The sequence below is a fragment of the Eptesicus fuscus genome, chromosome 12 (assembly GCF_027574615.1).
Source record: "Eptesicus fuscus isolate TK198812 chromosome 12, DD_ASM_mEF_20220401, whole genome shotgun sequence".
Taxonomy (NCBI): Eukaryota; Metazoa; Chordata; class Mammalia; order Chiroptera; family Vespertilionidae; genus Eptesicus; species Eptesicus fuscus.
The window spans coordinates 43,565,534-43,579,773 of NC_072484.1; the positions used below are offsets into that span (position 1 = coordinate 43,565,534).

At 34.7% G+C, this 14,240-nt stretch overlaps 1 protein-coding gene across 1 annotated transcript in view; it reads right to left on the reverse strand.

The window, feature by feature from the left end:
* Positions 1-14,240, reverse strand: part of PIGN (phosphatidylinositol glycan anchor biosynthesis class N) — an 82,105-nt gene that overhangs the window by 22,926 nt on the left and 44,939 nt on the right. Inside the window, exons 17-23 of the mRNA XM_028157610.2 lie at positions 13,745-13,844; positions 13,550-13,642; positions 11,890-11,981; positions 10,760-10,868; positions 8,566-8,674; positions 6,411-6,513; positions 1,554-1,656 (exon numbers count right to left, since the gene is read on the reverse strand). Coding sequence (XP_028013411.2) covers positions 1,554-1,656; positions 6,411-6,513; positions 8,566-8,674; positions 10,760-10,868; positions 11,890-11,981; positions 13,550-13,642; positions 13,745-13,844 — 709 coding nt within the window. The remainder of the gene's footprint in view (positions 1-1,553; positions 1,657-6,410; positions 6,514-8,565; positions 8,675-10,759; positions 10,869-11,889; positions 11,982-13,549; positions 13,643-13,744; positions 13,845-14,240) is intronic.

Genomic DNA, 14,240 nt, shown 5'->3' on the forward strand with positions numbered 1-14,240 from the left:
AACGACAACAAAAAATCAACAATAAATCTTTTCCTATAGCTTAATTACACCTTAATAAAGTCTGCCAGAAAAATAAAATATGTTGATAATAATGTACTGAACAGAATTGTAGTATTGCTATATGTGTAATAAAAGTGAGAATTGAGCTTTTTCTTATTCTATTTATGCTTCACTTTTAAATCCCTATATAATTCTTCATTTTTCTAAGACCTGATTTCTCAGTGTCCTGATCTTCTCAAACCCAGGTATGGTATGATATTTAAAAGCATGATAAAATTAAATATCTGTTTCTTTGTTCTTCTCTTAATTCTATTTGTAGAGATATCATTTTTCTTTATAAGAAAAACAAATTTTTTTCTGTCTTTGGTAAAATAGAAAGTCACTCAATTCCAAGAAGATCGGTGCATTCTTGCTTAATCCCTCATACTTTCCAAAAAATCATGAGTAAGTTTAAAGGGAGACTTTCCCTATCCCTCAGTCTCTATGTAATTGCCAGTAAGTTCTTAGGATGCTTTAATACTCTTTCCTAGAATAAGGAACATCTGCTTTCAGGTAAAAAAATAGAACATAAAAAATGACACAATAAACCTCATTTTAAAATTTAATATTACAAATATTAATATTTAATATTTACTTATTAGAGTTCTTAATATTTAATATTAAGGACAACCTGACCATTTACTTAAATTTGAACAAAATGTATTATTTTAATATTCCAGGACTGAAAGTTAAACAGTAACTATTTAATATACTTCAATAAAGTTTCTTTATTGAAATTAATTATTCTAAATTACCAATTCCTCTCTATAAACTCAAGTGGAACCAGTTAAGAACAGATGAATTATGAAAGAGTTGTTCTGCAATATTCATTTTACCTGACCTCAGTAAAACTGTAAATATTCTATCAATAATTTCTCATAATTACCTCAGTTCTAAAATGAAGGCAAGAGACATCAATTTAACGCTCTACCTCAGGATAATAAAGGTGTCCTTAAAATCTGATTGGCTTTTAGGAAATTCAATGTATACTGTGAGGAATAAACAGTCCAAGATTTGGTCTGAGACCATAATCACTAATGTGACAGAATAAGCATTTTGGATTAGGATGACTAGAAGGAGAAAAACAAGGCAGGGAACATAAATGACCTTTCCGATCAAATTCATTAATCGATTTGTGACAACATAAATATTCTTCCAGGTAAAATAAATTGAAAGAAAGAAAAATTAGATGTAAAGATAGAGGAAAATGGGATAACATCCCTCCTCCTCCATTCCTTCCCCTATATTAATGATTTTCACATCAGGGATTCTCAAATAATCTCTTTTAAAAAGCCCATCCTCTATAATGTCTATAAAACAATGGTATGCTTTTCTGTTATAAGTAAAAAATTTCCTTACAAACTAATTGTTTAAGTTATTTTAACTTAATTACTAATGACTTAAAGAGCATAAAATTTTAAGTAGAAAGAATGTTTAATGAAATAACATTGCAACTTCCTTATAGAGTATTTTAATATTCTCAGATAAATGCAACAATGATTTTGACAATCTACCTTCTGTTTGCAGGAAACACCAGATTGTTGTAGGGTTTCTTGTTCCATATGTATCCAGACAAACATCAAACATGACAATACTAATGGGAAGAGAGCCTCATACCTAAGAGGTGGGTGGGGGTGGGGTGAAAGTGGGAGGGTAGAAATGAAAAGACAAAAACATTAAATAAATTGAAATGCAAATTTATATTGAGAAGTATTTTTCAAAATTAAAACAATCTTAATATTTCTAAGGCACAATATCACAAAAATTTTAATTTTCCAGAAGAAGTAGAAAGTAACATTTATATTTCAACTCCAACACCATCTGTTTTTGAAATATATTAAATCTTGACATGTTTAAAATAGTAGAGATATTTAAAAATAAATTATAAAGTAAATGACACACACACACACACACACACACACACACACACACAAAAAATATATACAAAGGTAAAAAGATAATTTCCAAGTTGAAATTATTAATACCTGGTATACAGAGGAAAAGAGCAAGAGAAATGTTCCAAATTAAAAAAAAAAAAAGGCTGCCATATAAGAACATAAAACTCGCAAAAACAACAAAAAGAGCCAATAAATACACAAAAGTATGTTTGATCTTATTGATAACTGATATGGAAATCAAAACAATAGGGAGATACCATATTCACTTATATTTACCTAAAATTTAAAAAGTAATGTTGAGAAGAGTGTAATGAAAAAAGAAACAGCATCCTCTCTATATAGGAATAAAACACTTTTTGGAAGGCAATCTAACATTATGCATCAAGAGTCCCAAAAATATTCATATGCTCTAACCCAGTAATTTTCATCCAGTATGTCGCAGCACACTGGTGTGCTATAAGAATTTTTAAAACATGCAATACCTGACTATTTACTCAGAGGCTCTGGCCTCTTTTTCCTTAGATTCTCTGCCATAAATACCATCCATCACTTCAAGAAATTCCCTGAGAACATGATCAGACACATGCACTACAATAAACGTATGAAGATGTTTGTTGTGATATTGTTTACTGAAGGGAAAAACAGAAAACAACCTACTCTTCACGAGTGAGCATGGTACATCTCTAGGCTGGAACACAAGGTGGATAAAGGAGAAATGTTTATGAGATAACCCAGTGACAGAAGAAGCCTTTTCCAATCCTTTTGGGCCTTAGTTTGGGATAACATTTGCAATCCCCTAAACCTCTACAACAGTACTTATCACACTGTTTTAATCATGTTTCTTTATGTGTCCTCCCTGATAGTTTGTACAACCTTTGTGTCAGTCTCGTCACCCCTGCAGGCCCAGGTCACAGCTTTTGTTGAGTGAGTTACTTACCTAACTGGAAATTACAAAACAAAATCAAATAAACCAACCCAAACATAAAAACCCTTTATTTCTCTTTCAACTTTTTCAGCTCTTGAACTCTATTCCTTCCACGTGGTACTATTTTCTAAACATGAGAAAGCAAAATAAACAATATGCTTTAAACTCTACCACAGATCATAAAACTAAAGCACTGAAGACTGGGCAGAAGGAACACTTGGGTTTGAGGAAGCACACACAATCATTTGGTATAGAAGACTGCCTGAGGATGAAGAGATAATATACATATAAGAAAATATCACTAGTTTAACAAGCACAGAAAGTTATAAAAAGCTACACCATTTCTGACCTGTTACAAAAGCATTTGATATTCTTATTTTAAAATAAAAATACCAAATCTTGGGAAGAATATGATGAAATAGGACCCCCCCATAGGCTGTTGGTGCTATTATAAATTGGCATTGTTCTTAAGTAAAAAGCAAACAACAGTTCATACTCTCTGGCCCACCTATGCTACAGATTTATTTCCTTACAAAAACTATAAACTATGATTACTTTCTTCTGTAAAATGTAGATGAATAAATATTCCTATGGGACTTTCTTCTTTTTTGGTTAATCCTTACCTGAGGATACTTTTCCATTGAATTTTTTTTTTTTTTAATAGAGTGTGGAAGGGTTGGGGAGAGACATAGAGAGAGACATAGTGAGAGAGACACATCAATTGGTTGCCTCCCAAACGTGCCCCTGGCCGGAGTTTGAGCCTGCAACTGAGGTACATGCCCTTGACCAAAATTGAACCCAGAACTCTTCAATCCGTGGGCCGATGCTCTATCCACTAAGCCAAACTGGCTAGGGCTTCATTTCTTTAGATAATCAATATCTTGTATGAAATCTGCATATCTGAATTAATATACTGAAACACCAGTAAAATGTCATCATAGTGTACATAATAAAACCATACTAACTCGGGATCTGCTAGTTTGGTCTCTGCAAATCAAACAGGGCTGAAAGGCATTTAGCTTTCTTTTATAGTGTGCTAAGGGATCATATAAAAAATTTCAGAGGGAAATTTTAACCAACTTAAGGAAATTATTTTCAAGTATTACAATAGCTTCTATTTGCATAAAAATAATTAAATATTGATTACAAAATAAATCTTTATTCATAAAATCAAGGATGCATTATAAGTTAGAATTTAGGATTACTATTGCTGTCTTTCTTTAAAGTAATAAAACTGAATTTTTAAAAATATCCTATAATTCTGACTATTCACTAATATCCATAGAGAACCCTCCAGGTTGCCTAAAACAGTGATGTGAAAAGATGACAATGTGGGCTAAGTTTTGCAAATCTGAGTTGACACTGAAAATGTTCTAAGTGAAATTATTAGACTGTGCTGCTTCAGGCTACATCTGTTGAATGTTTTTGCAAAGGTAAATGTACTTTCCAATGTTAAAAAATATATTTCTTAACACATTCATTAGTAAAGTCACACTCACTAGGTGTAAATTTTTACTTTTTAGATTTTCTTAAAATAAATGTACTTAGGATAATCTGTTTTGGTATCTTTCATGAGTATTAAATTGATGATTTAAAACACTATAATGCTTATCCCTAATGTTAGTTACATAGCTAACTCAACTCTACATTATGAAATACCTTTTCACTCAAAATTCAACTTTAATTATCCTTTTTTAACTTCTAATCCAGCAAATCAGATCTATGTTTAGATTTATTTGCAATTTTTAATCTACTATACATTCCTTTAAATCTGTGTAGTGCTTTAGAACTTGGAGGTCCAAAAAAGAAAAGGGCTTATTGATTATTAAGTGACTGTGTAGAATATACACAAGTTCCTGGATCCTGTCAAACATTACTTCCTAAGGCAACCTCTGGGTGTAATCTCTTAATGAAAGTTGTGTCACCCTAAAATGGTGGGATAAAACAGAAATTATTTTATATTCTGATTTTTATCTAGACAAAAAAATGCATATTCCAATTCACATATACATTTACACATTGATAGATTCTGATTATAACTAAATTATTTATTCTACTAGAAGCCCAGTGCACAGATTTGTGCACATTGAAAGAAAATTAATTAGAAGAAATATTTTAGAGGCCGGGGAGGAACTGCAGGAGGGCTCCAGGGCATGTCCGGCCCATCTCGCCCAGTCCAATCAGCTGGACCCCAGCAGCAAGCTAACCTACCGGTCGAAGTGTCTGCCCCCTGGTGGTCAGTGCGCATCATAGCGACTGGTTGAATGAATGGTTGGACACTTAGCATATTAGGCTTTTATATAGAGAGATAATTTCACCAATAAAGGGAAAAAAGATGAAGAGTTTTAAGATTTCATTATGTTTGTCACTCTTGAGTAAGAATATGCTGATAGACTTCAAGCTTTACTTCAGAGTTCAAAGTACTAAGTCTGAAGGCAAGCCCATCTGAGGATCTTATTAGGTAACTGGTGAAAATGTCTATGTTGATTATACATATTACATCTTCATTACTGTGCCCAGACCTGTTTGTGCGGAGAGAAATGAAAAGATAGGAGTGTGGGGGCCTTGGTCAGAGGAAGTCTAGCACCTAGTGGATCATCTGCTATCTGGGGAACAGAAGAACTCCTGGGATCTAGGTCACTTAGGATGTTAAGGTCTACTATGAGAACATCTCTCTAAAACTGAACTAGGACACCTAAATTTCCCCCAAAATGAACTCAAGTCTTGGACCCAGAATGCTTTTACAAAATCAACTAATATGGGAAGAATCCATTGACAGCACAATGGTAAATCCCTAGGTTTAGTCTAATTGAAAGCAGATCCTATATTTGGGCCAAACTATGAGTGGTGGTTATTTGGTTTGCCTATTCTATTTGGTGTTTGTTATAATGTGCACATTTCTCATCCTCATAAGGATTTAAGTACAGATGAAATGAAATTCAAAAGCAAGTGAATAATTTTTTTCTTCTAAGTAGATGGGAAGATACATGTCACTGTTTTCACTGAGTTCAAGAGAACACTTCAGGACCTACCACAAATTAGACTGCTAGTATTTCTTTCTTCTGTAAAAAAAAAATTCAATCTTAAATAAAAATGCATTCTTTAACTTTTGGGAAAATATTCTAAAAGTCTTCTGAATCAAAAGGACTATTTGGACTGTGATATATGTAACAGTAAAAATAAAATATTAAATTCAAAGAAGAATGAATGATCAAAGCCTAAGTTAAAGTACATGAAAGAAATGCAACCAAAAGTAAAACTCTTCTCAATCATTGTTTGAGACTTAAAATGCCTCCATAATCAATTGGAATTTTCTAATACTAAAATAAAACATTTTAGCCACTTCTGCAAATAAACAGAAAGATTATAAGAAAAAGAAAATTAAAGGTTATGGTTCAAGTCATATACAGTTCTTATTACAGAAAATACTTATAATTTATTCCTCAAGATTTACACAACATTGTTCATTTTTAGAGATTAAATGCTCAAAGAGAAATGCCAACATTTAAAACTTGCTACTCTAAATTAAAATTTTAAAATGTCTGTACCCTGTGCTTAGGAGGAGGTAGGCTGACATCGAGGAGACAAGTATGCTAAACAATCGCTCCAAGAGGCTCCTGGGACTCAGCAGGGGCACCACGAAGGAGGAGGCTGCAATGAAACACACAGGGGCGTGTCAGCAAGAGGCACATAACATGTGAGTTTAGAAGCACTAAGTAATCTATAATCACATATAACTCTATTGCTTGTGTGACCTTTACAATGAGGCTATATTTGCCCTAATCATTTCTGTGAGAAATTTGAAACTTAATATTTTAATTAAAATTATATCTTATTGTTTTAACCAACTTTTGGTTCAGATTTTCTCAATTTATAGTCAGCTTCACTCACTGTAATATTAACCCCTAAATGAATAACTTATGTTCTATAAATAATAAAATATATTATTCAAGATTCAGCAACTCTTCTCCTAATTAGGCATTTAGTGCAAAAGACCTCTTACTCCTCCTCCAAGTTTTCTCACTGCAAAATATTCATTGAGAGTTGTAGTGTGCTCCTTTGGAAATTAGAGAGGAGAAAGGACTTCATCATGCATGAGAGAAGTAATCTTTCCCCACAGCATAAGAAAGCAATTACTCCAATGGGAGGAGAGATAAAAAGAGAGGGGGAATGGAAATGTACATAACTTTGTAATCCCTCTAGTTAGGATGGCGATATGCCTGGAGTTCAATACTCCAGAGTATGAAGACAGATGACCTGCGATAGAACCCTAGCAGAAACACTTATTAAGTGTTAACCATGGGGCATGTGAGCAGTATTTCTATCTGTCAAGTAGAGATAACATAAAAAGTGGTGAGGTTTGAATACAATTCACCTGTAAAATGCTCCCTGAGCATAGTGCCTCAGGTACAGTAGGTGCTTAATAACTGTTAGCTACTACTGTTATCACTAGTCAATATGTACTGAGTTAAATGTAAAGATAATCACATTCAAAGTCAAGTCACTGCAAAATTTAAGACCATGCAAGTTGTATTTATAACTAGAGGTCTGGTGCACAAAATTCGTGCACTGGGGGGGGGGGAGGGGTATGTCCCTCAGCCCAGCCTGCACCCTCTCCAATCTGGGACATCCCTCTCACAATCCAGGACTGCTGGCTCCCAACTGCTCGCCTGCCTGATTGCCCCTAACCACTTCTGCCTTACAGCCAGATCACCTCCTAACCACTCCCCTACCAGCCTGATCAACATCTAACTGCTCCCCTGCCAGCCCAATTGCCCCTAACTGCCCTCCTCTGCTGACCTGGTTGCCCCTAACTGCCCTCCCCTGCCGGATGGTCGCCCCTAACTGCCCTCCCCTGCTGGCCCGGTCACCCCTAACTTTCCTCCCTTGCCAGCCTGGTTGCCCCTAACTGCCCTCCCCTGCAGGCCTGGTTGTCCCCAACTGCCCTCTTCTGCTGGCATGGTCACGCTGAACTGCCCTCCCCTGCAGGCCTGATCACCCCCAACTGCCCTCCCCTGCAGGCCACCGTGACAGCCATCTTGTGTTCACATGGGGGTGGCCATCTTATGTGTTGGAGTGATGGTCAATTTGCATATTACCTCTTTATTATATAGGATACTTTTGGACAAATAGCTTCTAATTTTTTTCATTTGTGTGGTTCTAATAAGGTTATCATCACCAGATACATATTTTAAGAAGGGAGGATTCTTAAGAGTGCTAAGAGCCTTTTGGTAAATGCAGGAGGGTTAGAGCTAGAAAATAATTTTGTAGCCATCATGACAAAGACTATATCAGAAAAGACTTATGAATGGATGCTAAATCTAGGAAGAAATTTTGATTACAAGGATATTTGATGGTCTCAGAGTGTCACAGATGCCTTATTATTAATAAGGGAGGGGGAAAACAGAAAAGATACTGTTTTCTCTTCTGGCTGCACTTAGGTTTTTATCAGATGTGAATAAATATACAGCCTTATTATCATGTCATAAATAGTCTATCAAGTAATTCTTATTAATACATGAATGTTCATAAAAGTTCCAATTTTCTTTGTCAAATGCCAGCAAGTGATAAAAATAATAGCTGTTATTATTATTGTCCGGCAACAAAATCGTCTTTTAATAATAATAATAATATAGATGCAAATTGATAATTTTAAAATATGATGATGTAAAGTTACCTCATTTGGTTTGACTGACCTCTTACCTAATATTATCCAGCTAACCACCTGATTAGTAAGAGGAAGTCCTTGTTTCTTAAGTAGGCTATTATGGGTGCTATACACAGCCCACATGGAAAGCACTGTGCTCAGCATCTGAAAACAAATACAACACACGGAAATAAAGAGAAGGTGGTGAGAGACTAATTTATATAAGAACACTTCACAAAGTGCTTGAACAAGTGTAATCTGGCAAAACTGCTACTGAAATTGGACCAGGTCACCTTCTCGTGGCCAGGGCTGAGTTAGAACTCTTGCACTAAGCAAAGGTCATCTTTGACAAGCATGAAATGAGGCATTTTACACCTGCAAGAGTATTTGGGCAAACATTATCACACTCTTTCTACCTAGAAGTATTCATTATTAACCTTGAAGTTTTTCTAAATCATGGAAATGCAGAGGGTGAGGTGCATAGAGTTTAGTGTAGGTGGTTGTGTCTCCCACCTCTGGCTCTCACCATTTATCTCATATCCATTTATTCATTCAACATGTACTTGTGGCCTGAGTATTCAGTTGGTACTGGGACTACAAGGAGTACAATATTCTTCAGGGAACACACATAAACTAGTTGATAAATTACAGCTTAGAGGCCTGGGGCCTGTGTTTAGAAATACTATATTATTGGATCACAATCACGTGTTTCCTATAGCTAGCTCCCTTTGCACTGCAGAGGTAGAGATGAAAATTTACAACAGACTCTACATGGCCCTAAAGCCCAAAATCTTTACAATCTGGCTCTTTAGAGAAATGTTTGCTGATCCCTGAACTAGTGGACCAATTGCCACTTTAAGAAGTTATCAGCTAAGTTATGGCTGTGGACAAAGTAAACTCTCTTAGAGATCAGATTAGCAACCTCACCACCAAATCCTAGATCTATATTTAAGTTACTCTTATATTTTTAGTGAAGGAAGAACAACAAAAGTGTTATCAATGAAGCTATGACACAATCCTAGGATCCTTTCAATTATAAGACATTTTTTCATTTCAGATACGTACCTTGGAATCAATGAAAAATATGGCACACAGTTCAGGAATTGATGCAAATTAATAAAGTTAATGTAAAGAGGAATTTTGTAAAAGTTTTACCTTATACTTAGGAAAGACTTATGAATGGATGCTAAATCTAGGGAGAATTTTTGATAAGAAAGGATTTCTAACAAAGTCTGTTAGAATTTTCACTTGATAGTCTTCGCTCCTCTAGAGTGAGATTCAGAAACATTCACTACTGCCAAAGTACTTAGTATTACTAGTGAATTCCATCAAAGCTGCTACTGGCTTTACAGAAAAGCCAGTCAGTACACCATTTAAAATGAAAGATACACTCCAATGGTTGGTAGGAACCTTGACAAAATGTTTCTTCTCTTGTTATGTGTTCTCTGTTGTTCTTCAAGAATGACATCTTTGAAGTGCTGCATATATTTTTATTTCAGAGTGTTCTTGGAAATACTTTCCATTATCTCAGCTTTGTTCTGAGTACATTTTTTGAGTAGACTCATATAAGTTTTTTTGGTCAGAGTTCTAAATGTAGATTTTAATTTTTTTTATTGTTTAAAAGAAAAAAATGTGGTTTTCACTATCTACAGAAATGCTTCATTTTATAGAATGATATTATAATCTCTAATTTTCACAACACTATTAGATATTATCTCTACAGATTGAAAACAGACTCAAGTTCTATTATTGAAAATCACACATGTAGTAGGCAACATAACTGGCAATTAACTCAATTTTGAAATATCAAGTTCATAGTTCTTTATACCACAACAATGCCACCAACCAAGGTGAAGTTTATTTTCTCCTAGGACATCCTCTGAAGCCTTAAATTGGCTATTCTTCATATAAGCATACTCAGGGGCTGCCTTCACTTCCAATGAGGACAACACAGAATCTCAGTCTAGAGGAGGCCCTTGCAGGTCAAGTTTTTGGTCAGTAGAGATGCCTCTTATGCCTCCTTAACCTGCTCTCTGGCATCTCTGAGCTGCCTTCTGTTGACCTCTTTGCTATTTCACAACTTTTAAAAAATATATTTCCATGTGATATCTTAAACAGAAAACTCTCTTCTTAGCTGGTAGGTATTAGATAGATTATGATGACATCTTAAGAGCAATGTAATTAAACACAACCGTAGATACATTTTGGTATATCATTAGTAATAAGACAGTGTGACAATCTGTAACTAACCTGTAACAGGTGTAACAATAGCTTGTCATTTACAAAACTATCTTTTGTTTTTATGAGAGAAGTTACAACAAACAGGGACAGCAGAAGGACCAGCAGGCCTGCACCCATTCTGTTTGAAAACACAATTCACAATTTCAAATTTTCTTAAGATGCTGATTGAACACAGAGCATATGAAAACATTAGACATTCTACACTAATGGAAAATGTCTGAGTCTTTTGGTTTAATCAAAATGAAGTAGCAAAATAGATACACATACTTTAAAATTAACACATACTTAACAATATTGTTTAGTTAACTTTCCCTCAATTAAAAAAGACATACTTTCATCTATTAAAGATTAGGTTAAAATGCTAAAAATATTATTTATACAGAGTTCTAAAGAAAGTAACAAAGATGATTACATAATTAGAGAATAAGAAAGGAAATGTTACATGAAATAATGATTATTTAGTTTGTCAATCACATGCATAAATATACACACACAGCCAATAGATTACTTGATAATAATTTAAAAGTTAAAAGCAAAGGTAACCAATTATTTTATGGATTTATTTAGGATATATTGAAAAGAAATAAATATAATAGTAGCATGGAGAATTCAAGAAAGGTATATAGAATTTTCTAACAGTCAAAGTGATTAAAATGAGAAAGTTGTCAAAGTATAGTTTCTTTCCATGGAGATCTTTACATTCAGATTAGAATAGGAATTTAATTTTTTTAAGACTTAAAGTGTGGACATGCTCACAGGCAAAGACAGAGATGACATCAATGGCTTTTAAACCTCTTTGTTTTGGCAACAGAAGACTTTTTCATTGAAAGCTTTTCCAGTATACAAAGATACAGAAAGCTTCTGGATTTTGGGGGAGTGGAGTGGGAATCGGGGGGAGTGGTATTTTAAGTTATCACTGTTTGGTACAATGTCATTCTTGTGAAGGCCCAGAGGCAGGCCAGGGAGCTTTAATGGCTCCTAGAGTCTAGGCAAAAATTATGACAAATGGTTTGGTATTAATATTTTAACTTCTAGTTTGTATAATTTTAAACTTATGATCAAGATTAGATTCATATTTCATAGTGTAAAGAAAAATAATTGTATTGGAAAGAAAATAAGTTAAAAAATATTGTTCATACACTAGAAAGATATCTGGCTTTCGTCCTACAACAGGCATCAGTGGGAACGCTGCCAGGAGCAAACAGAAGAAAATCCAACTCATTGAGATGCTCTAAAACAAATTTAAAAAAAAGTTATTTTTAGGCAAATATGGTAGAGAAAACAGTCTTCAATGTTTCACAGACTATATGGCTATGAATCAAAGAGAAAATTCAAAACCTTATATCTGTTTACAAAGTAATGGAGTTACTGTCTGTGAAGGATCATTTATGTAATAGGTAGTATATAGGTATTATCTCATAATTCTCACAATAAGCTGGGAGATAGGTTATATTATTCACAGAGTTTCAAATGAGGAAACTGAACTCAGAAATGTTGAAGTATAAGTAGTATCAGCCTATGATTAGTAAATGAAACAGACAGGATTTTAACCTGGGCCTGAAATTAAAAGGCAAGTGCTTCTTTCAATTTACATTATAGTGTATATTGATTATATCTGTAAGCAATTTGGCCAGCAATCATAATCAAATGATTGAGCCCAGGAATGAAATGAGAAAAAACACCTTTGTATTTAGATTATGACAAAAATGACCAAGAATCCCACTGAGGAATTTTACTAGTTCTCAGAGGGTAAAAAGAAGATATTCTTATCTTCTTTTTACCTCCATCAACAAGTAGCAAAATGACCCTCGCCGGTTTGGCTAAGTGGATAGAGCAGACGAAGGGTCTCAGGTTCCATTCCAGTCAAGGGCACATGCCTGGGTTGTGGGCTTGGTCCCCAGTAGGGGGTGTGCAGGAGGCAGCCAATCAATGATTCTCTCTTATCATTGATGTTTCTATCTCTCTCTCCCTCTCCCTTCCTCTCTGAAATCAATAAAAATATATATTTAAAAAAGCATCATTTTAGCATTTGGTTTGGCTCAGTGGATAGAACGTCAGCCTGTGGACCAAAGGGTACTGGGTTCCATTCTGGTCAAGAGCATGTACTTATTGCAGGTTCCTCCCTGGCCTGGGCTCTGTGTTTCTCTCAGGTTGATATTTATGTCTTTTCCTCTCTCTTCCACTCTCTCTCTAAAAAAAAAAATCAATGGAAAAATACCCTCAGGTGAGGATTACAAAAAAAAGTATCAAAATGGAAATAAGTGTATTTCTTGTAGAAGTACATTATAATTCTCTATCTAGTTGAAGGAAGAAACTTAGGAATAATTATTTTTTAAAATAATCCATCATGAACATATGCTTCTCCAGAAAAGAATGAAGGTGGCACAGGGCTGGGAAGGAGGTGACAGCTGTGATCTGAGTTCAGAGAGCGAGCAATCCTCTAGCCGCTGCTCTGGGCAGTTCCTCGGCTGCTCCATCATTCAGATACTTAGGGCTAAAGCAATCTAGCAAGCACTTCAGAGAAGGACACAGCTCCTCTGCTCCTTGAGTCTTTCAGTCACCATATGAGCTCCTCTGCTCCTTGAGTCTTTCAGTCACCATATGACAGGCTCATTTTGATATGAAAATCTATGCAATCACTGAAATCTTAAAGCAACCTCCATCCTCTAGTCAAAAGGACCAGACTCTCCATGTAGGGACATGTTTCACTCTTTTCTTTAAAAATGAACAGTTCCCCAAGTTAAACACATGTTGAACCAGTAACTACTAACTGTCCAGTGTCAAAAAGAGTACGTATACCTTTGCTCGCGTCCACAGCTGAGTGGTAAATGGCCAACCCGCAAATACAATAAGTCCAGCAGTAAGCATATAGCGGTAGAAAAAACTGAGAACCTAGTAACATGTTCCAAAGAAGAAATAAAAAATGAGGTCATTTTAAAGGAGTTACATAAATGTGAAAGAGATAACTATGCTGTAATGTGGTAAATTACTTACTAATACTTCAATTCCCAGGGCACAGGCTAACAGGTATCCAACGAAATGACGAGGAGGGAAGGTCAACAGTGATGTGACAAGGTCTTGAATAACTTGGTATCTGTTTAGCAAGATTTTTAATAAAAAGATTATGTTGAATCGAAAATTAGGCCATATTTAGTAAAAAATCAAAACTTTGTGCAAAGCTATGAATCAGGAAATATGTAATTCACAAATTATTTTAAAATGAAGAGAATCTTTAATAGATTTGTTTCAATGGCTTTACTGACCTAAATCTTTTTTTGAAACCTAGAAGTATTTTAGTAAAAATTATAATTTCTGGATTAATTTTATAATGATCACAAAAAATTGCTTGTTTTTAAAAATATTAATGACAATAAGTGAGCCTTATTTGATCATAGTTTAATCATACCCATCCTATATAATAAAGATGTAATGTGCAAATGGTCATTATGCTGTGAAGTGTAATGACCGACCACGTAACGACCGACCACGT